Source organism: Barbatula barbatula (genome assembly GCF_947034865.1).
Source record: "Barbatula barbatula genome assembly, chromosome: 7".
In the NCBI taxonomy this organism is placed as follows: Eukaryota; Metazoa; Chordata; class Actinopteri; order Cypriniformes; family Nemacheilidae; genus Barbatula; species Barbatula barbatula.
Genome location: NC_136770.1, coordinates 17,794,475 through 17,820,840, shown reverse-complemented (window position 1 = coordinate 17,820,840; position 26,366 = coordinate 17,794,475). Strand labels below are relative to the sequence as shown.

The 26,366-nt window shown below is 37.8% G+C and overlaps 1 protein-coding gene across 1 annotated transcript in view; it reads right to left on the bottom strand.

Annotated features, from left to right (window-relative positions):
• ror1 (receptor tyrosine kinase-like orphan receptor 1) overlaps positions 1-26,366 on the bottom strand; it is a 111,595-nt gene that overhangs the window by 9,456 nt on the left and 75,773 nt on the right. The window contains exons 2-4 of the mRNA XM_079460045.1: positions 20,104-20,175; positions 16,157-16,444; positions 15,664-15,700 (exon numbers count right to left, since the gene is read on the bottom strand). Of these exons, the coding sequence (XP_079316171.1) occupies positions 15,664-15,700; positions 16,157-16,444; positions 20,104-20,175 (397 nt within the window). The remainder of the gene's footprint in view (positions 1-15,663; positions 15,701-16,156; positions 16,445-20,103; positions 20,176-26,366) is intronic.

The following is a 26,366-nucleotide window of genomic DNA, read 5'->3' as shown; positions in this document are numbered from 1 at the left end:
CTAGGTCTTTCTATAGGTAATACCGTATATTAAAGATTCATATAATAACAAACATAGAAACCGATTTCCGGTATAAACCGGTATACCGACAATCACTAGATATAATCACAGACCTACACATCCAAGAGATTCATTCTTAAGGAGATACTCCACCCCAAAAAATGACAATTCTGTCATGAATTACTCAACCTACTCTGTTGTGTCTGTTGAACACAAAGATATTTAGAAGAATCTAAACAACTGATATTTCTGGGGCACCATTGACTACCACAGTAGAAATATTTCACAGAAAACACACTTCCAACAGTCTACTTGTTTCCAAGTCTGGAAAGTTTATGTTTGGAAAAATGATCCCGTAAAGCCAGAGATAGAATCCAGCGCAATGACAGACACTGGAAAGCCGGTTCACAGCTTTCCAATATGTGCGCCACAGGAGCATGCATTGGTAACTGTGGCCACCCACAGAAATCTAAATGACAAGAAAGAATAAAATAAACGACAACCTATTTTTGCCTAATATTAGCAAAAGTCCCTCTAACGCTCAATTTCTTACATTGTCGTTGTCTCCCGTTCTGTGTTACACACATTTAACACAATGTCAGCAGTTTGTCAGGTCTATGAACGTGCATGAGCATTTATTGGTATCAACAGGAGAAGTGCACAGATTTGAACATGCAGGACGCTGATGTAATGTGCTTTTCAGCTTTGACACATTGTAATTCCTCAAAGTGTCCTGTTAAACCTATTGAGCTCAGACAGGAAGGAGTGAGCAGATAAAAAGTGTTCCCTTGTGTGCTGAGTAGAGCAAAATCCACCTGAGGAAGATGCGCACAGAACGCACAAAGATAGATGTCTAAATCTTCAGGGTGTCTTATTCGTGAGGGTGTGTAGCCAAAACCATTTGCACTCAATTATACAGCGGGGTCCTTAAGTACAAGAGCACTTGTGAAAACGTTTTCTTATTTATGCAAGCAAGAGGTACTTTATTGCTTACATAAATAAGGTATGATTGTGAATACAACACAGCTATTGAGCATTTAGAATCAAGAACTGGAACTGTTTTATAATGTGAAATATTATAGAAAAGATATTATTACCACATTTTCCTTAAAAAATATGAATTTCTTAGTATTTGGTATATTTACGTATAATCTTTGTGTTAAAGGCCCAGTGCATGAAACTAGCAACATCTAGTGTATGTAGATAGAAATAGCTCATTCTAAGGAAATAAAAACATAACGCTTCATCATGTAAGGTCTTTACACAAATGTGAAGACATAGTTATGTATATTATATTGCATTTCTGTCAATACATCCTCCAAAGATATTACACATTGGATCTTAAAAAAAAACTTTCACTCAAGAATCTCACGTGTTATAATTGGAAGCAAGGAAATCTGAAACTTCTGTTACACAAATTTGGTTACACTGTGACCTGAAAGTAGTGTGGAATTGAAAATCCAACGTTTTCACATTTATAGTGCTCTAAGACTTTAAGATATGCATTTATACACATACACACAGGGGTTATGAACAGAATATTTCTGCTTCTTCTCCACCTGTAAGAGCTCTCTGTTTCCTTTTTAAAATCAAACCCATATTAAGATGTCAGTTCCTCAAACAGAGAAGCGATTGAAAGATTTCCTTGTTAAAAAGTTATGCTTATGAAGATGTCAGAACTGCACGCTAACACAGTAAGGAGAATGGATTTGTCTCCAATCTTCTTGGCCTGATGCCTCTTCCATCCTTTCAGCCTTCCTCCCTCCCACATCATCCATTATATAGCTACAAACACCTCCCTAAGATGTTCCTCAAGACCTTTTATTCCTGTTCCACATGTTTCTCCTCTTGAAATTGAGTTAGCAGCGTGGAGGTTGATGAGATACTGAGATGAATGCCTGTAAAGAATGCCGTTCAGAAATGCGATTTTGAAGCAGATGTGACTGCCGAATGCATATTTCCATTTAGTTCAGATCTAAAGACTCACTGGCCTTCATTCAGAGAACCAATTGTTGCAGAGAATCAAAGATTTACTTCTCAAAGTCACGGAAAACCAGGAATTATATTGGCAAACTACATAAACCGGCCTGAAAACATAATGGATAAATGCGATTTTAAGAAGTCATGGAAATCTTTCTAGTTTTGTTGAGCTCAGTTTGCTCAGATATTGTTTTTTGTGAGAGCTTGTGCAGAGGAAACCTTGGCCACAACTCACTGTGGTAACATGAGTCTGTTTCAAAGACTGGTACCTGGCATACAAATCTGCCAATATCTATAAAACTTTATTTTTGGAGTTAAAGAAAACTTAAAGGTGCAATAGAAATGCACTATTATAAAATGAATAACCATGTCTTTAGATGTAATATAGACGTTGCACAATAAAGTGTTGTTTTAATGGGCTATCTATTCTATCTACATACACCACTAGTGCCCTTGAATTGAATCTGTCATATTGTTTCTACAGAAGCCCTAAACAGACAAACTGCTCTACAGAGCGCGTTTTATAAATACGTTCTCTTCTTCATCAAAAAAGCGAAAACTTCTTTGTCCTATGTCATCCACCGTAGTGCTTCAAAAGGGAGGGGTGAAGTGAGCCATTGGTTGCAGTTTGCAACCTCACCATTAGATGCCGCTAAATTTCACAAATTGGTTAACTTTATTTTTTTTATGTGCCAGTTCTTACTCTACAGTTTATATCTGTATAACACTGTTAAAAAAATCACATTTAGTTTAAATTACATGTTTCAAATCAATTTCAAGATATTTAGGAGTAATTCTTTTACATCCCTTCGACTGTTTTTACTGACGAAAGAATCCCTCCCAAACATTCAATAAAATAAATGCCAGATCACCTCCCTTTATTATTTTATAACCCCCACAGCAATACATGTATTTGAGGTTGTGGAAGCATCCAAATTCATGTCACACTTTATGTGATCATAAAAAAAGTTATTATATGCAACTCTGGAGTTTCTCATACTTAACATATTGATCTCCAAAACATGTACACCACAAACAATAATGTGTTTAAATTACTTAATGAATATCAGCTTGCCATGCATTATAAATATTACAGTCTACGTATATATTATCTATTCTGTATTGATGAAACATTCTCCAGAGTTAAATGTTTGCTGTTTTTTTAATACATTTTAGAGAAAAGTTTCAGTTTCCAAAGATAGGCAGACTGCCTGAGTCTTATAATGGAGTGTTTAATAGCTATGTATCTGCCCACACACACAATCATTGAGGTTCCTGAGACCATTTTGTATGTAAAAAGTGGACCACATAAAACCTTGCATAACCGAGGTATAAAAACAGAGTCTGCATTAAATAAAGCCTTGTGCTTTATTTTGAGTTTGAGAAGAGATTCAATTCATCCTTGGGTATACTTTTGCTTGACCTGGGTCGCTGGCAGAATATTTAACAATGGGGGTAATATGGGTAACAGTGGACTGGTTTGTCCCTTATGCAGGGGGGCCTGTGGTCCGTGACTTCATCTAAAGAGGAAGAGAGAGAAAGCCACCGAGGGACTCTCATTAGGAGCAATGAAGAAAACGGGGAATGAGTCCTCATGTTACACAACCACAATAGCAGCCTCTATTACAGAAGGAAAGGACGCAACCCTGCGACCCCTGAGCTTTCCCTGAAAGACAGAGAACAGAGCCCGCAGACTACAGACCAGGCTCATAACTTGAGCCTAGAAAATCTGTTACAATTAGAAATGTGGAAAGAACTTCAAATTAATAATTGTATTTTAACCAGAAATGTGATTATTTAAATGATTAATTTAATCAGAAAACAAATAATAATAATAATAGTTGTTGTTGTTACTATTAACCACGGTTATTAATACTATATTAATAATTAATGACGATTCTAATTATTCTAACAACAACAACTATTCTTTTTTATTTGTTGTTATTATAATTATTTTTATTAGAAGTAGTATTATTTTTATTTGAAAAAACAAAATAGCTTAAACTATAACAAATGTTATGCTGTTGTTATAGTCTTATTGTTCTGCTACATACACACATTAATTTCCAACATGGGCAAAGTACCTATTAATCCATTTTTTTCTTTAATATACTGTTAACACATTCTCATATCAAAAATACAAGTTTTAAGTCATTTTTCACATAACCGTATAGTCTGTGAGTGGAAATCCAGTCCGTGAGAAGTCTATGAGAAAAAGGCCAAATGTACCGTCTCATTAGGACAACGCAAACTCAATTATTTTGCCATTACAATTTGTAACAAGGTAAGAAAATAATTTAATAAAACTAAGTATTCAGATGATACAGAGAGGCAAGAAAAAGATAGCAAAAGATGACCGTTTTGATAAAGCATAACAAGAAATGTATTTCACATAAAATCACATGGACAGGATTCACACCCCTACAGTAAAACCAATTTTGAACTTTTCAGGTGATGTTAACAACCGTCCATCGACACCTGACGGAAGCTAGATCCTTCCCCTAATCTCATCACTCTGCACTATACTGAGCGCGTCACATCCTCTGTAATAAAGCTTTGGCTCTAATTTCATCTGTGTCCACTGAAACAAACTTAAGAGACTCAGTTGTTCGTCTCAACTATGAAGCCCACAGCTGACTTGCTTACACACTGTGCGCTTGAGTGATTTGCAAAACAAAAAGAGCAGAGGGGTCAAACTGTTAAGGGCCCATTAAGATGGGAGGTGGAAACGTACACTGGCGCAAAATAGCCCATGTTTGTTTTTGGTTCACTGAGCCACAGTGTGTACCAACCATTCACTAACAAGCCGACTAGCCGAGGTGTGACACAACATTCAAATTGGGATGTTCACCAAAGTTAGTTGTGTATTTGCGCATTCCATCTGCGTTGTCTTAGCTTCTACAATTATGCAAATCAGGTAACAGTGCGTGCCGCAAAATCGACAAAATAAATACAAATGAAATAACGTATTGTACATTTATAGATAATACATAGTATGGTCATAAATAAATTATAATTATAAACATCATAATCATAATAATCAGACCTGTGTGTTTGTGCTAAAAAATTTACTAAAGTGAATGCAAACTGTACAGTGAATTCACTCCTTATGTGTGTGTGTGTTTAAACAGATATATGCGTTTGTGTAAAAGTTATAAAACTGAATCCTGACACCACCGTTTTTGAATTCCTATGTTATTGCGCTCTCCATGGATCTACAGTAATCTGCCAAAAAAGCGCCTGAAGTTCATGCTGTAATCAGCGTTGGCTCCAAAAACTGGCAAAGCACGACTAAACTGACAACATGACTTATATAATCACCAAGCGGAGTAAAGAACAGCCTCTTTCCAAAAGATTTCCTCCATCGTGTTTGTGATTCGTCTCACCTTGTAATTTTGCAAACCCAAAGCGTCGATCATAATGTGTATTTAAACGACAAGAACATGCATGTTTAACACAACCAGTGTGGGTTTTTATAGTGACTGGGGAACCGAAAACAAAAAATGGAAATATTAATAAATAGGATCCCTCGAGCTGTCTACGCCTTCTATGGGCGTGATCTGTTCTGTCCATATCAACAGAAGAAATGATTATACATTATATATATTATCATTAAACTCTCTTCACTAAAACATTATTTCAAATCTTTGGGATATCCAAAGCTGTAAAAAACATTCAAACTGAAAGGATCTTGCTCTGCAGGTACGGAGTTATCCATTTAAGAGGGGCCCCGGGAATAAAGTTCATGCTCTCCCAATAAAAGTACATTTACTGGCCCCCACATCCCTCTAAAAGTAATGGGAAAGAGATATAAACGTATTCCCCACAGTGAAAAGAAGAGAACGATAGCGTCCCTAAAATGTCCTTCATATTTACACTTGTGTGTCCGAATGCGTGCCTGTAGATCAGACAGAAAAAAATCTGAAGGCTTTGGCTGCCAGACTTTGTTCATATAACAACCTGAAGCGAGTGGGTGTGAAAGAGAGCGGACTCAGGGCGGGGTAACACACCAGGACTGATGGTGGGGTTAAACCAAAGAAATTGGGGATACCAAAAGATATTTACATCACACTGCACTACCAGGGATGTAACCACACAGTCTTTCCTTCTAGGACTTTTCTCTTTTAATAACAGCACAGTATAGAGAGAATTATGTGTCATATTTTAATAATTGTATCGATATTATGCAATTTCTGTGTGCCGTGGAAATATTTAGGAAATAAGTGTTTTTGCAGCTGATATTTCATGTAAACACAAAAATAACTTTACTACGTGTAAGCGCACTATGTACATACTGCTTAAATGCAGCTTTTGTGTAGTTTGGGAGCCACCGTGAGCAAATATAATCAAAACATAATTGCCTCGTCTCACCATGAAGGGGGCCATGCACAGGGACGGTCCCCTGCAGTGTCTCCAAAACACTTGAATGGTATTTAGATTAGACTGGACAATGAATTTGTAAAAAAAAAAAATTTTTGTCCATTTTAAAGTTTTAGTTGAGACAGTGAAAGACATTTTTTTATAAATTGCATAATCAATTAGTATTAGTTATACGAGTTTAAAGCACCCAAATTATTTTGTCTGTTTTCTTTTGACTTTTATACCTATTACAATTCCACATTAAGTATTCTATATACTATTGTGTATAACATACACATGTATATAAAAAAAATAAAAAATCAGTGAGTAAACTTTATGTGCACCATTGCATCATACAGAGAGACAACAGAGGGAGCTCATCCACTCACAAACAGAGATACAGTTACAGGGATACAGAGCTGTCACAAACAACACAAACATTAAAACCAGCACAAATATATTTAAGATCTCTTGATGCTATACAGTATATAAACAAACAAATCCAAAATAAATTAACAAAATCAATATTCATTTATGCAATGCAAGCTCAAACTATTTCCATAATTTTCAACAAAAACTTTCCAGAAACGTTTTGCTTAGCTCTATGATTTCCCACTGGTGATAAAATCTGGAAATCCTTGGAAAAGCTTATTAAATTTCTGTTTGTTTGTTCTAATCTGTCAAACAACCCAATAACTACATATAACCTAAAACAGTATCCATGAAGGAATATTCAAATTCATTTAATTAAATTATTGAAAACTATTCATAAAAAAAAAAAAAGCTACTTGCCATATATGACTGAGGCCAACAGAAGGTGATGTAAGTGCCCAGATTCAAATGAGGGGAAGATATGGTCATTCAATAATTCAAACAGTACAATACATAACTAAAAGCGAAAGAAACCATTTTCATTCTAATGCTTATTTCTATTTAAACAGCTTTTAATACATTTACACAAACATACTCCAGAGGGCTGTAAAGTGCGACATATGTCGGACATGCTACAAAAAATCAACCGGTGTAGCACACATAAGATACAGTTTGGCAGGTGCATTAAACAGAGCTGCATGTTTTTGTGAAGTGCGTTAGCCGTCGTGCTTGTTAGTGTGTGACATTAATCAATGAAATAAAAAGCTATTGTCAAACACACACTACACCTCAAGCGTCTTCTCGGTGACCTGTCCTATAGTATTTAGTATAGAAAAGTGTGGTGTCCTTGTAGTAAACTGTAGAAAACACTAAAGCTACTATCGTAAGGTTTAAAACACTATAGTGTCTAGGAATTTTACTGCAGTTTACTATAAAATAGCTACTATAGTATACTACAGACAAAAATACCAATATTGTATTATAAAAAAAGAAAAACACAATTTGGCCCTGTCCTCCAAAACTAAAAACCACTCCAGCAGGATCAATCATTTCATATGTACCACAGTACTGTATACTACAATCTTTCATATACCAAGGTATTGAGATCACACCAATAACCTAAAATAATACCATGGTAGTATCCTGGTATCACCCACAGTTATCATCTTCATCAAAGGTAATGCTTTTATAGTTGTATACAAGGGTGTAACTTTGGTTTGGCTTTCACAATCTCCTTTTGTTTCATATCTCCCGGTTGCACCAGTGGTCCAAAAGTCAGTGCGTCACACTTTTCTGACACAAAATGACATTGTTGCGTATCCTTGAGTTCTTTTAAAGTGGGGTTTCGGCCTGCGTATCACGTAAACGACACCACTTGGTTTAACATACCTAAACAACGACCAGGGAAGCCCACGTCTCTGTCAAGTCTTGTAATAAACACTAACTGCTGTTAAAAGAACGAGTCCTTATTAAACGAAAAAAGTAATAAATCGTGCGTCACAGGTTCCTCTCCATAGAAGTCCATTATAAGGAAACTTTATCTTAACATACAGAAACAACGACCACGTGAAATCATCTGCCAGTGATCTATTTTTAGAGTGTACACGAGAGGCGCCCATCGTCACAGGCAGACTGTGTCCTGCTTGGTCCTTTAGGCTTCGTCTCCGTAGCGATGACAGCGTGTGGTTAAAAAAATCATTACAAACTAATTTGAAAGTTAGGGGGAGGGAACGAATTTTGAAAAGTGAGGGGGACATGTCCCCCCTGGCCCCAGTGGAAATTACGTCTTGGTTGTATAAAATCTTAACTCAATTTTGCTCTGATTAACTAGAATGACAATATTTTTGTCTATATTGACCTTGTGTTCGCTGATATCAGCTGGCATGTATTAGCGGGCTGCTAAAATAAAGATAAACAGCGTGTCCACTGACTGGATGGTGTGGTCTGCTGATGTAATTGAGTAATAGAGGCTAATATGCAGTCAAACGGGGTACAGGGGAGATACGGTGACCCACGCTATTTGACCTACGATTGAAAAGAATTTTCGAAGCAAGGTCAATCTCAAGTTTCAGTCTGTACCTCTGCCACAGACCGTATCGGGTCAAAAGTCATATACCAAGAGACTCATATTAAAGCTCCAATCTTCAGTCAATCAACACTTAGTTAAAGTGTCTAATAACAATGTAGAGATTGTGATCTGCACCGGGCCTGCTCTATGTGTGTGCAGGGTGGGCTGTTATCTCTGGTTATTAGCAACCAGTTTTGGAGCTACACAACCTATTGCCATCTCAGGTCTGAGGTCAGCAGATAAATTGCACTGAAAGAAATAAATATAGAGCGGAAAGCGGCAGAATCTGATCTAAAGCGGCAATAACTAAAGAGCTCAGTGGCATTGAGCAGACAGTATGTGATATACTGTGACCAGTTCTAAGGTTAATGTGTCCCACTGGATTAAACATGTCTGTGAGGAAGAAGAAAAAATGTGGAGGACTATGAACCAGCAGTAAATCTGAGCAGCTTTTATAAGTTCTGTAAGTCACTGTGCCTACCCAGCACGCTGGCTCAACTTCTAGCTTTTGTTAAAGCCTCCCTAATCTGGAAAATGCCCTTTAACATGTTATTATAATTAATATAAATAAATTTGAGTCACCAGTGTGTGTGCAGACTCACTTTGTAATCATACATATCCATCCATTCTGTTTTTCATAATATCATATAAACCAAAACAGCCAAACTGAACAGTCTGTTGGCGATCTCCTAGAAAAGTGATGTCACTTTGATAACGCCCGGCCCATGACCGTTCACAGACTCTGCCTTATAAGCATGGATTCCATCTTCCGCCAGAGACTGGCTGTCTGTCATTTTCACGCAAGAGCAATGACAAGAATGTCTTCGAAAAAAACTAAACTTAATTTACTCCCGACATCGAGCCTCTGAAGACACTGTGGATTAGTATAAAAACAATGTGCACATTGTAAAGATATGGTGCATTTGTGCATTCACTCATACGGAGCATGTTTTCGGTTTTCATAGATATGATGCGTTTGTCATGTTAACAGTCACTTATAAGAGATATGTGCCGGTTTTAAAGACGTAACGCGTTTGGGCGTAAAATGTGTTTGGTTTTTAAAGATGAGACTTAATGGCCATTCTCTTTAGTTTTGCCGTTGGAAGCACCTGCTTGCAGAGCCATGCCCTTTCTGCTGGAAAGGAGGCGGAGACCAGCAGCTCATTTGCATTTAAAGAGACACACATCACAACAGCCTGCAGTTCCTCACGGGCAAAAATAGACTTGTAGGCCATAATAAAAGATCTTCACAGACACATTCTGTGGAGTCCTAAGATTTAAATTACATGTTGTAAAAGGGCTACATTAGAGGGCCTTTAAAGGGATAGTTCGGACAAAAATAAAAAAATCTGTCATCATTTACTCACCCTCATGTGGTTCAAAATCTGTATATGACGCTCCCGTCAGTGGAACAAAAAATAAGATATTTTGACAAATGTTCTTGTGGTTTTAGTGGAAGTCAATACGGGCCAATGTTTTTTGGTTACCAACGTTCTTTAAACAATCTTTTTTTTGAAGAAGAAACTCATACAGGTTTGGAATGAAATGAGCACAACATTTTAGTAAACAACCCCTTTTAATATTTAATTCAATGACATTAAGAACAAAATCTAATAATAGTTCTGAAATGCCTTCAAACGTTTTAAAGACCCCATGAAATGAAGCGACAAGCGCAATATTTTTCTCAGTGTTGATGCATGCCCTCGAAAAAAAACATAAACAATGATTTGCTACTTGTATTGTAGAGAGCATCTGATTGGACAAAAATCTGTGTGGTACAAGATGAGTCATCAAGAGCTTTGGTCTATTTCTCCTCAGCCCTACTGACTGCCTTAAACACACATTTACAAAAAGACACAAAACTCTTATTCAGATTTAATGGGGTCTGTAAAAAGATAGATACCATCATGACTAAACAAACACTAACATCAGTCAAAGAAAACAGAGCCGATGTTATGAGAACCCTTCGTTAAATCCTTGTTAAAGTGAAGACCTTTCAAAAACTGAAGAACTTTTAGAAGTATTATAGTAGTTATTTAAAAAAAGAGCAGTGGGACCCATTTAGATGTGCTTATTCAGACAGCGCCGGGACTTCTGGGATGTCTCCAGCACCCGTTCCCTGATAGCCCAGTCTTAAGTGCACAGAGATCTGGACTTTGTTAAGATCTCTTCGATTTCACTGGAATTGTAAAAAGTTTCTCTTTTATTTAACTTTTTTTGAGAAAAGGGTTCTCTTTCACACCAGCCGCAGGAAAGTTAAACACTCCTGACTAGGCAGTGATGGTAATATTAATCTTTTCAAACAAGCTGAAAAGGGAATGTTAAACAATCTTACAGAAACATGGGGCCATATAGAGTTCAAACGCCTACTTTTAAAGTGCGTTAGTATGTTTCAAAAGGAGATCGGAGGCACAACTGCAACGTCTGCATTAAAATGTCTTATAATCACAGTATAGAATTCATGTCTATTTACAGTAAATTAATTCTATTATGAAAAAAAACGTAGGCAAATCTCCTCTCAAAAAGTAGTTTGCCAGTGTTGGCAGAATGACATGCAAAGGAGAAACCTGTTTACAAAAGTGATTGAGAGGTAACAGTTTGAAGAAACTTTGTACTGAGAGATATTGGATTAGATAAAAAATATTTTAGGAGTCCATACTTAAGAAGTTTGTTACAGATTGTCTCATACGTAGTTAAATTCATATTTCACTTTGTTCTTTGAGTACAGCAGAAAATGTATCTTATTTATAACCTCTGCCTCGGAGGAAACTCCTCCCTATTTTACATTCACCCCTGGAGTTTTCTTTAAGAATACAATCCTACAGATTAGAGGGTGGTAGGGTATCCTATGTGAAACAAAAATTACAGAGAACTCTTCAATATCATAAAGGTATACTTCACCCAAAAGGAAAACTCTGTCATGATTTTCTAACCCAAACATGTATAAATTCCTTTGTTCTGATGAACACAACGGGAGATATTTGGAAGAATGTTAGCAACTGACAATGCTGGGACTTGTAGACATATTATTCTGTTGAACAGAAAATAAGATATTTTGCTTAATTCAAAATTCTGGGGCACCTTTGACTAACATTACTATTGTAGTCAATGATTTCCCAGAAATATAAGTTGCTAACATTCTTTCAAATATATTTCTATGTGTTCATCGTAATAAAGACATTCATACAGACTTGGAAAAACTAGAGAGTGAGTCATTTATGACAGAATTTTCATTTTTGAACTATCGCTTAAATTGTGTTTACTAGACAGCAATTAGTTTAAAGGGAGAACATATGGAGATTTGTTATCAAACCGGCCTCTCCTAAGGCCCCAGTATCCTCATTTCAATTCTTAGGTTTCAGCAAAGCCCTGGTGAACAATGTCTCAGTTTTGCCAAAGTTAGAAATTCCAATACATTATTCGCATACTGTTTGTCAATTTTTATTTCCCTAATGAAATGTTAGGAGAATCATCTGAAGCAAAGTTCACTACTAAGATCTCCAAAAAATGTCCTAAGCTGAAAGAGCAACCAGCTATCAACAAATATTTTCGTATATATATATATATATGTATACACATATACATTTAGAGAGAGAGAGAGAGAGAGAGAGAAGTGATGCTGAAGGGATGGCTGACATTTGGGCTGAAACAACAGTGACCATTGTTTCTTCTCTCAAAGTTCATCTCATCCATGGTGTTCGATTACCTCCTTTCCAGGTGGTCCCCATAAAAGGAGGTAGCGTTAAAGCGAGGGCCAACAAAAGAGGGATCAAAACATATTGCTTTTATTATAAGGTTTATGAGAAAATGTCCTCAGTGTGAGTAATCATAATGTGCAGCTGTGGTGAGCATCCGAGAAGCTCTAGTCACAACAGGAGACTGTATAGAGTGTCCGCCCCTACCTGCTGTTTCGAGAGCAGCTTAGCCTATTCAAGTCTTCCCCTTTCCAAAAGATAAAGCCAGGTTAACCTCAGATCACTGAATCAAAGCCAAATCTGTAGTCATCAAAGAACCACCTTAAGAATCTCCTCTGTTCTTAAAAGCTCAGGGTGCCTCCATTAAGGTCACAATCTTAAAAATGTTCTGTGCATTAATATAACTTTTATTATAAATAATGAAACATAAGAACATCCTCCATGGATATCAGTCAGGGTTATGTACAAAAGTCAATTTACGTTTATATAAATGTGATGTGAGATAAATTGGCAGATTTTTACCATGCTGATAGATTGAATGTCAATATTTTATGGTTTAAATATCCATGTGAAGTCTCTCAAAGTTTTCGAGAAAGCAATGTTGTTTTTAAAGCACTAAGCAGTATTTAATAGTCTAGTACATAACGGTCCATATTCCTTATAAATTGGCAGATGAAAATTTGTGGTCTTTGAAGCACCATCCGTTCTCCCTTTGTTGGGTTTTACTGCTTTGGTTTGTACATTTTAATTCACAGAAATCCTACAAAGCATGTTGTGTCTCAAAAACTTTAGTCACAACAATAACGAATCAACATTTCTCTGTTTAAACATAGAAAACTCGCACATAGACTGATTTCTTCTCATGTCTGGACTCATCAGTGGTTAAGTAAAATATAAACAGATGATTTAATACATTGGTAATAAATACATTTTCTGAGAATTTATATTGAAAATGTCACATCAATAACGCTGGAAGTGCCCGGATGTAATAAAGTAACATTTAAAAAAAGATGTTGCTCTTTAGAAAATTTTAAAAACATTCAAAATGGAACTTAACATACTTTGGAAAAGATTTCACACTCGCATCAATTCTTTCGTTCAATTCACAAAATAATGCTAGAAATTCTTTACTTAGTCTCTTTGAAAACAACTAAACGTCTACCTTTTTCTTTTGTTAGAATAAGCAAACCTTTCTTAAAGCCTGTTAATCTATGCTTGACACAAACACCTCTTGACCAATCCCAATCCTTCATTTACATCTCACTCTTCTTCAACAACTTTCCTTTTTGAGTCTCATCATTGACCTTCTGCTCTTCAGAGTTCAAAAACTCCTTCCAAAATTCTCTCATATTTCCTCTCCTCCCCACTACGAGGCCATCTTAAGACCAGCTGTGTCCGAACCCTCGGTCTGCTCATTGACGCCAGGCCCCAAAATACATCTCTGCTCTGTAATTCATTAAAGGAAGAGTTTCATTAGACTCCCAGTCTCAACATGTCACCAGGGTCAGTCTCTTCCCGTCCTGTTTGCCACGTACCTCACAAATACGAGATTGACACTTTGATAATTCTCCGAAAAAAATGAAGCTGCGGTGAGAGGAGGGGGAGTAAAGAAAACAGACATCTTCCTGACCCCTTTTCGTTTTGATGGAATCTGACAGGAAGACTTCCTTTGATGATGACAGTAATGACTACCAACAGGCCATCGTGTGGCTCAAAGGGATCTCTGTGCATACCTCGATGCAGGCAAATAGCCCGAAACGTGCTGCGCTGCCGTCTGTACGAGGCTCAGAGGCAGACAGGCAGGTTTGGGCTTTAATCAATATTAATGTGATTTGGAGCGCCGCCAGTCACGTCAAATGGTCAGGGGTTCAGAATTTGATTCTCATCTACACTGAAAATACCCACAGTGCCGAGAAATGAAATCAGGACCGATTCGAAATGTGCGTCAGCGTAATAAATAAAGACCACGCGACTGTTTGCTTCTCACGATGGACCACTTTGGAGCATCAGATGAGCAGACGTTACCGTTAATCTTGTCAATTACTGGAGAAAATGTCAATTGATAAAGGGTCAACTGTTAACTAAAATAAAACAAGATATATGACAGTAAACAAATTCAATGAAGGCATCCTACTGGTAAAAATTTTAATGAAAAATTATCTTGGAAGTAGATCCACCGGAACTGAAAGAGCTGAACATGGTAAACATTTTGAGAGGACTAGTTCGCTCAAGAGCAGTTTTAACAGATCACTGCTGTCCTTCTAAAACCTTGTATCTCCATTTTTTGTGATTAAATCTTTTTGCTATAAATCATAATAATTATTATTTCACCTTTTTGTTTGTCTTTAGGTTTTGCAAATATCTAACTAATAAAAAGTATTAAAAAGTATTTGTCAACTTCGACTACACCGTATTTAATCATTTTAAAAGTACAGTGTTTTTCCATTTCCAGAAAAATTGCTATATTGGACATCTGAGGTTTTGGAAAGACAGCGACGATATGCACTTACGTTGAAAATTCGTATTTATTCATTTAAAGTTTTAATGTTAAAGAACAAAATCCATGAATGAAACAAAACACGGTGTAAAAAATGAACACCAGTAGTAGCAAATACCAAACATACCAAAGTTACTAAGATAAAGGTATCATAGCGTTGATATCATAGTTTCATGCAAATAGGTGTTGAGGCCTGCAGCATGGAAACATGCAAACATTAACAGAGAATAACACCGGCTATGATATTAATGCACCCACTGTCAGCTGAACAGAAACATGTGGCGAGTCTGGTCGTAGGTTTTAACACAACCAGGTGCAGGCTGGTTTCGATAAAGTTAGACATACAAATGTGTTGGTTCCTCCAGTCTTCATCAAGACACAGACAACATGCTTCCTGTGTAACCTCAGTTTGACCTGCTAAGGGTTTCTGGACTGCTTATTGTAAAATTATAAATAAAAAAAAGCACAGAGACATAACACTTACAACAACAGAACCCAATTCTCTCGAAATCATATAGATACTTACACATCCACTTTTAACTAAGAAGTCCTTAAAGGAACAATTTAAGCTTACAATTTCCCTAACCACACTTGTCCTGTATTCTATTATTTTCTTTTCTCTAGTGTATTTTATGGCAGAAAACAGAGGGTTTAAATGCAGTGCAGCGCAAAGGAAAGCAAACTGGACTTACATTGGGGGCCTTCCAGGCAGAGGGGTGGGAGCTGGATCTGTGAGAGAGAATAGGGATTTTTAACAAGAGATTAAGAACAAATCACCCACAAACTGTAAAGGGGATAGTTTTACTGCAAGGAATCAGGAATACCCTGAAGTGGTATACTTTTGACGCCTTAATATTGAAATACATTAATGCATCCATAAACGTAGTGTAACAAACCTACACATAGCATTATGACGTTTTGGTACTGCAGATAAAAGTGGTCCAATCGGAATAATAAATTAGATATTTTTCGCAGTTTACACATCTATACGCAGACTGTTTGGCATCAGTTGTTTTAAATTGAAGACCCGAGGGAATACCGGAGAAACATCTAATACAATTGGTAAATTCAACATTCAACACTGTATGAAACAGCATGTTGTGAGCAATCATTATGCAGATCTGTTTTTCATCCAAGAATATTTATGTAATCATCACAGCATCATAAAATTCCAAAATCACTCACCAAATTTGACGAACAGAATTCCTGTGGTGGATACCGTTGCATATGTGTTGATAGCCACACATTGAAAGTAGCCTGTGTCTGTGGTGTCCAGGTTCCGAATTCTCAGTCGTGAGCCGTACGGAGTCGGCCTGAAAGAGACACGCCGTGGTTCCTGGACCACGGGGGCATCGTTTTTTAGCCAGCGTATAATGGGGGCAGGGTTCCCTGAAACGTAGCAATGCAACTCAGCTGTCTGACCGATGGAGGTAGTGATGTTATTCATGGGTGCATCCAGTCTTAAAAAGTGACCTGAAAGGACAAGACAAACAAGTTCAGAGACAACGTGGCACAAACACACACCCAAATATGAAAATTCTGTCATAATTTACTCATGTTGTTTTAAACATGTATGCATATTTTCCATTAAACACAAATATTAGTGACTGTCAGCGTTAATCCACATTCACTTACTGTATGAACTTTTTTTTATTTCCGTTCTCTTCTTTAATGAAAGAAAGAATCATGTACAGTAGGCCAAACACATTTGCAAAAGTGCATTTGCAACACATTTGCAACTACGTATGCTACATATTGTTTGTAACAAACCTCCGAGCCGGCGGGAATTTTTTACATGATATTTAGTGGTTGCCACTTGGTGGTAAATCATTAGTTTGTCTCAACGGTGGTGGATAGCGCCAGAGGGAACGGTAGAATCTTCTGGAAACTTCCGTCTCCAGAAAACCTGTCTTGCCAGGCCTACGGCTATCTTTGATAAGGCGCCAGCATAAACATGACAACCCCCAATATTTCACGAATACTGACAGAGAAATATAAGCGTTTGCAGTGAGCTCAGTAGATCTGACCAGCCATGGTCTGGGAAAGGCCATGGGAGAATATGTCTATGGAAAAGTTACACAAATGGTGTACTGTATGTTCTTATACTTCGTTGCCACGGACTTAAATCACAACTAGGGTTATAGTGGATATAAAATGTGTGTGTATCAGCGAACACACAAATTGTGTATACAGTACTGTGATTCCACTGCAAGTTACTTTATATAAATAATACAAGCATGTGGTAGATGTAAAAAGGTAACCGAGAGATCCAACAGTTCCACATATATAATTTTGATCTCTCTAGGCTTCCCCCTGGACGTCCTGTTGAGTCATGGGATTGGTTTGGCAGACAGGCTCTGACAGGCTCCTGATGGTATCATGACAAGCCCTACTGGTAGAGCAAAGAGTAAAAATGCACTTTTCATTTCACTCAAGGAGAATTAAAGGTGTGCATATCATACATACAATCCAAATACCTTTCAATACGTACAACTAGAAAGTGTTGAGTAGGGCATTGTGCACTGAACCCGGTTACACAAAAACCCATAATAGTCCATAATACCAAAAAGAGATCGAGTTCTCATTCTCATTTTGGTCTTTTTCTCTTCATATTTAGTGGCATCTTCTTAGACTGAGGTCAAACTGTGGTTCAATGTGAAAAATGTGACTTTGACTAGAAAATTAATGAAAGTATAATGAGTGCAAGCCATGAGTGCGGACCCCCAGGGTTACAGCCGGGTACGGAGCCGCAAGGCTCACAGCTGTGCAGGTATATCCACAATATTACTCAAGTGTTGGTGGGGGTTGAATTCCTTTCACAACCATTCTGCTCTCAAAAACACCAGATCTGTTGCAACTATACCTGACATCAGTGTTCAGCAAACTCTGTCTAGAGTTACCGGGAATCTGGAGGTAGATTTGAGGGGATTTTGTTGATTGATGTCATTAATAGGAAAACAAGTAACGGATCTGAGCTAAAAATTACGGTTTACCAAGGAACTGAACCTGTGATGTCATAATATAATTTGTAAGATTATTAATGTGAACATGGGTATGTATCCCATAATGTATTTGTATATAATGGGTGTACACCATTGAACTACACTGTATAATTCCACTTTTCCCCCTTACACTGCGTTTAATCCTTCTTCTTGTCCATTCACACCTCCTCCTCCTCATTTCTATCTCCCCTCCTCTTCTCCTACCACCTCCTTCTTTCATATAGACAAGTCTCGTCTGGCGGCGGCTGAGGGGGAAAGATCTTCCTTCCCATGGTGGAGATCTTCTTTATCCCTCCATCTTAATTTCCTCCATCCAAACATCAGCTCTCTTAAAATAATACACAAGACATGGAACCGAAAGAAGCATATAACCACAGGGGGATCAGTTCCTACCCACAATGCATCTGACTGACGAGCCTAATCTTTTGGACACTTCCACTTCCTTCTAATGCTGTTAGGATGCGGTGACTGGTTATGAACACCAGCCAGATGGAACCAACCGCACACAGACCCCCACACACATGTAATTCAGTTGTTTATTTATCAAATTTCTGCCAATGATTTGAAACACTAATCTGACCGTTTGAAGTTACATGTAGACAATAGTGTCAATTGTTACCAGCAGAGTTGTGTTTGGACGGTAGGATCTCGGTTTACTGTGCTGATATCTTGGAAAATGATGTTCATGTCTATCATCCGTCTAACAGAGACTCTCAAAACAGACTATTGATTGCAACTGACGCCAAAAAGCTGCTAAAAACTAACAATGTAATATTCCAATAAACATAAATATACAGCGTACACAAATATTGAGTAACAGTCTGTTTGTAATTGACTGATCTATTGTTTTCAATACGTTCAAACATCACAATGCATTCTGGGATTGCCCTTAAAGTGATAGTTCACCCAAAAATAAAAAGTCTGTCATCATTTACTGACCCTCATGTCATTTAAAACCTGTATGACTTTCTTCCGCAGAACAAAAATTTGTTTTCACATTTACGTTTACGCATTTGGCAGACATTTTTTTTGTTTATGTGCGTTGCTTGGGATCGAACCCATGACCTTTGCGTTGCTAGCACAATGCTCTACCAGTTGACAGAGTAAGCTCACTAGGTTTTCCAACAAAGCCAATTTATCAACAGATTTTTATCTAGCGGTTTAATCTTTTTTAAAAGTCTCTTTGTTTTGTGACCTTTATCACAAGCCAGCTGCTGGTCAAACGCAAAGGCCTGTGAGGTTGATGAAAAGCGGAGAGCAGGGAGAAAGATGATGTGTTGACAGCTGTATTAAAATGCCAAGCAACAAACCCGCTTGAGATTAGAATATGCATCCCAAAGCAATTAGGATCATTTGGAAAAATCACAAAGACTTAATGACTCCAATTCTTTAAATAGATTTAAAGCTACAGAGTTTGGTTCGAGACAAGAAAAACATATAAACGACACGGCGAATAAAAGAGGAAGGAGCAGGTTTGGAATGGAGCTGTGTGCTGATGTGATATGTGCTTGTTGATCTTTGTCTGTGTGTTTCAACAAGGAAGAAGAAAAACAGACAATTGGAAAAGTGAGGTGTGTCATTTCTACATAATAAGCATTAACAAAATGCTTTGAAAAAATGATTTTACTATCAAACAGATGCAAAGAACCCTCAAAACAGAAAACCAATTAAATTTTGCTACGCTGATCGGGACACTCAAACAGTTTTTTTGAGGAATCAGTCGACAAATGTCTTCCTGTTCTCTGGATTTTTCGCTACCATAGAAGAACACATTTGACTCAATAGCATTATGAGGTTTTTAGTGATCTTATGGAAAATATTTTAAGCTCTCTTCACTTTTGTTCCAAATTGTATCTTGACACCACATACAACGGATCTAGATGTACCCTGACACCGAAAACCCCCGAATGACGTACCCTCCCAGACAGCGCAGGACTGAATGATGACATAAGATACATAACACAAGGCTGCCATCCTGCAGCTCACATGTTCCTGCTAGCAATGCTGTCTGCTTTGGCAATCAAAACCAACGTTCATCTCCAGACAAAACATTCAGCAATTGCACCCCATCACTCACATCACTGTAGATCTTATGGTGTCCAAGAGTGGCAGAACAGAGCATCAACTCACCTCTTTCAGCTCCGCTGGACATGTTCCAGTTGGACGCGGCCACCACGTTTGGGTCTGAGAGAATCTCTGCATCTGTAGATAAAAAAGGAAAGAATTAAAATCAAGACATTTATGACTTGTAAAGCTGTACAACAAAGTATTATGGTGGTACCATGTTGCTGTGAATATTAGGTACTATTGTATTCTATTCTATTCAACAGTATCCTATCCTAACCTATGCTGAATAGTGATACAGTAGATTCTTTTATCTTGGCTATTATTACACTAAATCCAGGTTCAGTTCACTTTCGTGAGATATATGACAACTTGTTCAAGAATGTGAAACTGAAGAGATATTCATGTTGTTATTAGCGCTATGTGTGTCCGAGAGTGTGCCTCTAATACACCTAGATTACAGACCTGTTACTGTACAAAGGGCATTTTATTACAGTGTAGCAGCACAATATGGGCAAGTGTTGACAGGTCCGGAGTAAGTGATGCTGATCTCACAATGCCCCCCTTTGAGGGAGATTAGGAATATTTTCATCATTTTACTAAAGAGGACAATAAACAATGGGACCGAGGCAGTACAGCAGTCAGAAAAGAGGTGCACGGTGCTCCAGGAATGTATGGCATTAGTCCATTCCCATCCCATCTGAATGTGCATCTGACAGGAGACAGCATGAGGAGCAGAATACATTTACTGAAAATGAATGAAAATCATGCCAAGCGAGATATATTAGTGTAATGAAGAGAACCAATAAGGTTTTTGGTAAGGAACATTTTCAAAGGCACATAGGATAAACCAGCCTATAGATTTTTAAAGATAGAAGGCAAACTATCCAATGCGTCCTTACCAATGCATGCTTACAACCAATGCTTGCCTAACGTTTTAATAAGCTGCCATTAGGACAGCAATATTGAGACGTTGCACCTTCACGAGGAAGGTATTTAAAGCTTCTTAAACTCATCAGCAATGTAAGTGAATGGTACCCCTGTTTTTCTGTTACCAACATTCTTTAAAATACTTTCTTTTGTGTTCTCTAAGATGTCAAAATTTTTTAAATAATAGCAAGAGGATATAAGAACCCTGTTCACATATGCAACTTGGTTTAGAATTTAATCAAATATATTATCATTATTTATACAAGTATGGCTTCAAGGTCCAATACATTTTGTAGCTACTGTGCATCAATAAAACATAAGTTTGGATTTTTCTACCTTTTCCTTTTAAAGTTTACATGACTAAATAATAGTTGCAATGAGATTTAAAAAAATACTTTGTCATGACCTTCACTTTGAAAAGTTTGATCAGCAACGTCTACCAAAGCAAATGCACATGTGTCTGTACATGTGTGCATTAAAGAATCCCTATGTAAAGAAGACGTCTGATAATGGATCACGCAGACTCCCTGTTGACTGGGCTTACAGTGAAGGATAAATCTCTAGTGTGCTGACAGGCTCAGAGCTCTGCTGGAACCATAGTGAGAAAGGGGGGTCTCATTTTTTGTGGACATCTCATTCCACATACTGAATGAAGCCAAAACAGAAGGGAGCACTTCCATTTGGGAATGATCTTTCCAAAATATTGCATATTTAAAAAGATATAGTAGAACCCATGCTGTTCCAAAACCTAGCGAGCTACCTAAAGGGGCAATATTTTACGGCAACAAGGGTGCGCTCTGTCAGTGGAAACTGTTTAAATTATGCCACCAGCTAAGAACCTTGTAGCAAAATTAAGGCACAATTACATATCTCCACAAAAAACACAATCCCAGAATACAATGCAAACCTACCAGAATAACTATTCCAGGATGACAACTTCAAACTCAAGATCTATGCTTGAGTAATAAGCATAAGCTAAATATTGAATCACTACTGCAATCTATGGATTCGTTTACCTTTATATGCTCCTGCAAAATGTCTACGATATATTTTACACCTAGTACTCGAACCGACAGAACAGAGCTTTAGTAATGTGATGTAAATAGAGAAATCTCACAGCTAGACAGAGATAGACAAGAGTCACAGTGTGAACACAGAGGTGTGATTATGTTAACTGGGTGTTAATTTAATAGTAAATGTTCCTGGTGTTGGAAAACATGCCACTGTAATGAGCTGCTGATTTACACACACACCTGTTAGCACCAATGATCTCTCCCGCACACAACATAACTGGGGTAGGAACCAGCAGCTGCATGGGGCATGTGGTTTGACGCCTTTCCAAAACTGACAATGACAACAACTTCAAATGACACTAGTGATTAGTGATGTGTCTATAACAGGTCGCTTAATTTTGGTCATTACTTTTAATGGCATGGCCTTGTACGTGTATCATCTGTGACTCTCTTTGTATGAGATTCTGAAACTGCAATACTATTATAATGCCATAAATTGTTATTGAGACTACATACATACATAGAATATAATAGTCAATTCCTACTGAAACTTTTGCGTTTTAAGCTTTCTATTTGGTTTGAGCCCAAAAAGTGTTTAATAATCAGACGGAAGATTTTGAAGAATGTTGGTTACCGAACAATAGCAGTACCCATTCACTTTTATTGTGTAGAAACAAAACCTATGCAAGTCAATGGGTACAGTTGTTTGGTTACCAACGTTCTGAAGACGAAAGAAAGTCATACAGGTTTGAGATGACAAGAGGGTGAGTAAACAATTTTTGAGACAGAATTTTAGGTAATGTTGCTACTTCACCAAATTCAACATACACAAACATGTAAAAATCATACTGAAATGAATCCTGCAAATGCACAAAGTATATCATTTCTTGGTATAATCTTTGATAGGTCATTCTCCAAACGTTTATAAGTTGTCATTAAAAAAGATTCTAAATCAAGAAAATGAATGGGACGGTTGCTCTCTATCGTCAGACCAGCACCCACCCTAAAGCACCAGGTATACTTGACTCTTCGCATCCGTCTTGTACACAAACGTGTCCGAGTTCGACACATGATCAGTACAAATAAGAATCTGTTCTATACCAGACCGTCAGAGGGCAGCGCTGAGTCGCATCATTCACAGACCCACTGCAAATTACTGATAGAGGAAGTAATTCGCCATGGCAAACAATCCGAGCAAACAGCAAGAGAACAACAACCAAACAGTATGGAGAAGAATATGCCTCAGCGTGTTGGTTTTGTATCGTTCTTCTTCGAAAACGGCACACTGCACACTTCCTGTGTGTGTATTGACCCCTAGTGGACTAGAGAACTTTTCTCACACATGCGCTGTTGTATGCGTCCCGTCCATGCAGTCTCAAAAAATGGGCTGCACACGGACGGGGTGTGCTGATGACCGCAGACCCTTCTGATGACAAAAATGTTGTCATGTGGGCGCATTCGGACGGCTGGACTATACTCGCCCCTTTAGAAGGGTCAGGACTAAACCACTTTGCCACAGGGGAAGGGAAAGAGTGAGAGAGCTTGCCCAAGTTGAATTTATTCAGGCCCCCTGAACATATCAAAACATATGAAATGCATTTTTAGTCCACATGCCTGTCATTAGCTAATCAAGTTATATTACGCAAATTGCAGTGCAATTTTGAGATTACCATTCTAATGTTGCCAAACAACAAAGAGCAGTTTTAATTTGGAACATTTGTTAATGATGACATTAAAAGAAAACAGCACGCCTGAAAATCAAGGAAGGCATCTGGTACAGTATTCACAGCTTTAACAATGTTCTGCAAATTACAGGGAAGGTCATGGGTCATAAAGAACAAATGATTCTGAATCATTCTAAAAACAGTGAGTGCATTTAGATGCACAAAATAAACGGATTTCTATAAAATATCTGTTTTTTGTTTACATGCATAGTAATAAACCGGCTACACAGAAAAAAGCGTTTACATGGACATTTCAGACTTGCCAGGTTTCTTGCGTGCAGTGATGTCACCATTAATAGTCTGTTTCGTAATAAAAAATACAGCAGGAAAACGGTCAGAAGTTGTATTTTTATATTTCTTGTTATGTCCACAGATCCAGCATATGCAACAATTGTTTGAAATTTTTACGCGTTGACAAGACCTTACTTATTCCGATTATGCTTAATAAACTGATAACAAGACTGCATATAAACGCATTCATTTAACACAGACCATTCTAGAACCTCACATTATCTAAATTAATGAATTCCATAAAGACAGTATGTACTTTAAATGTATTAAGGAGACTTTCAAACACACTTCAACTGGTTAAACTACATATTTTTTTATTCTCTCAGCTCATCTTCAAATCCAAAACTTTTATACACTCCACTTGGTTAGTATTAGCATGACATCATCAAAAATGTCTGCAAGAACGCTCACAAAGACAGATTTATTGATAGTTGGGCTGTACTTCAAAAATCACACAGACTTTTGGGTCACATCACAGGTTCAATAGAGGAGGACTAAAACTCCTCATTCGGAAAGAGACCTGACCTTGAATGATCTGGTTTTGTGTGCATATGGGAAAGACGACTACAACTGCATTTACAACAACCGTGCAATCAAATATGATTGTATGATTTGTTTCCCAAGTCTGAAATTACGGCTTTTTATGTGGTTCCTATTAGGGATGTAAGTCATGTTATACTATAATTAGTCAATGGTTTTCTGCTATGAACATTTTTAAGAATGCAATAAATTGTGCTTTATTCCAACTTTACCACAAAACACTATAACACAGTGGCAGAGCATATTCTCATGAAAACCCCCTCATCATTAACATAAGAATCTACAAATGCCAGATTCCTCTTACAAATCGGCTACAAAAATTAAAACAACTCTTACTGTGGGGTCCAAAAATCTGAGACCGCAAGCAAAAAACTTCGGTTAAACAAAAAAAGCACAAATGTCAGGCCTTCTCAAACTCCTGAAGGGTCTCAAAACACCATCAGACCCCAGAGGGTTAATGTTGGCTGATATTGATGACCAATTTACTTTAAGTAAGATACCCTTTAAGCAAACAGTTGGCTGTATCTTCCTTGGTTTGAACGCAGCCTGGCTTCTTAAATGAATTATGAACATAATTGAAGTACGTTGGGCACTAGGATGTAAGTGGAAAATGTAAAGGTGGCTGGGCCAGAGATAATAAAGCAATTTAATGACTGGAGAAAGTGAAGGAAAAGCCCAGGCTGATGATTCCGATCATAAACTGAGCTCAAACGCAACGGTTTGTTTTGGCTTGATGTTTTCCTTCACTGTCACAAGCCTGAAGAAACTACTGAAATAGGGCTGCTTCAGAAAGGAAACCTCAGGCAAGAAGACACAAGAGACCGATATGCAGAAAATCTAAGCTGCTTTCACTTTCTCCGGTGTCACCATCTCTAAGGGCCCACTCACATTGTCCAAATCGAATCATGCTCGGGCGCGTTTGACCCCAAAGTCTGGTTCGGTTGACTAGTGTGAGTGCTCGCGACCACGCTCGGACACAGTTCACTTGACAATCGCGCTCGGGCACAGTTGAGAGCAACTGGGTTAAATGTAAGTACGCTGTACAAGCAGAGAGGGAGGGAACAACCCCACCTGAATGCACTACAGGGAACAGGAACCAAACCACCACAAAATCCACCCACCCCACCGTCCTGTCTCAGGAAACTGAGCTGTAATGTGATAACCCTGTTCAGGCTCCAGGGACCCAGATGGTCTGGTACAAACCAGGCGTAGACAAGCTGGAGACTGGGCAATGAACCAGGGTGAGCGCTGGCCATGGCCAGTGTAATACAAGGACCATTCCCATTAGCACAACAAACCCCAGAGCACAACAAATGGTTTTGATGCAGCTGAAGGTAGTCCTCTCCTCCGGTTAGCCCTCCTTAGCAAGACAACAGCCAGGCCCACCGTTGGGCACCCCTCTTGGGAGCAAAAGGGAATGAGCTAGCATTAGCCCCAGGGTGAAAATACAAAGCTGTTAATAATGGACAACAGAACTGCTTTTAATTTATCATCTAAGAATCTTAAATGAAATTTCTTGAAACAAAGTCCTAAAAGATTTCAGTTACATTGACATGCAAGTTTATTAAGATATGCCATTGAATAAAAATGTAGCTAATAATGAATCAGCAGTCTCTATTCGGTTGGTATTGTATGCAGAGCAATATCTCATGGCAATTCGTAACTATTTTATGAGTTTGCTAATTCATATGAAATCATACACATTTGTACGTATTTATACGATCTGCATTTCCCCTAGTTATTTTAACCAGGGGAGGGGCCTCATCTTTTTATATGATTTCTATGATTCATTAACACAAGGGATTATTAGGGTAGCTAATTTGCTAAGATT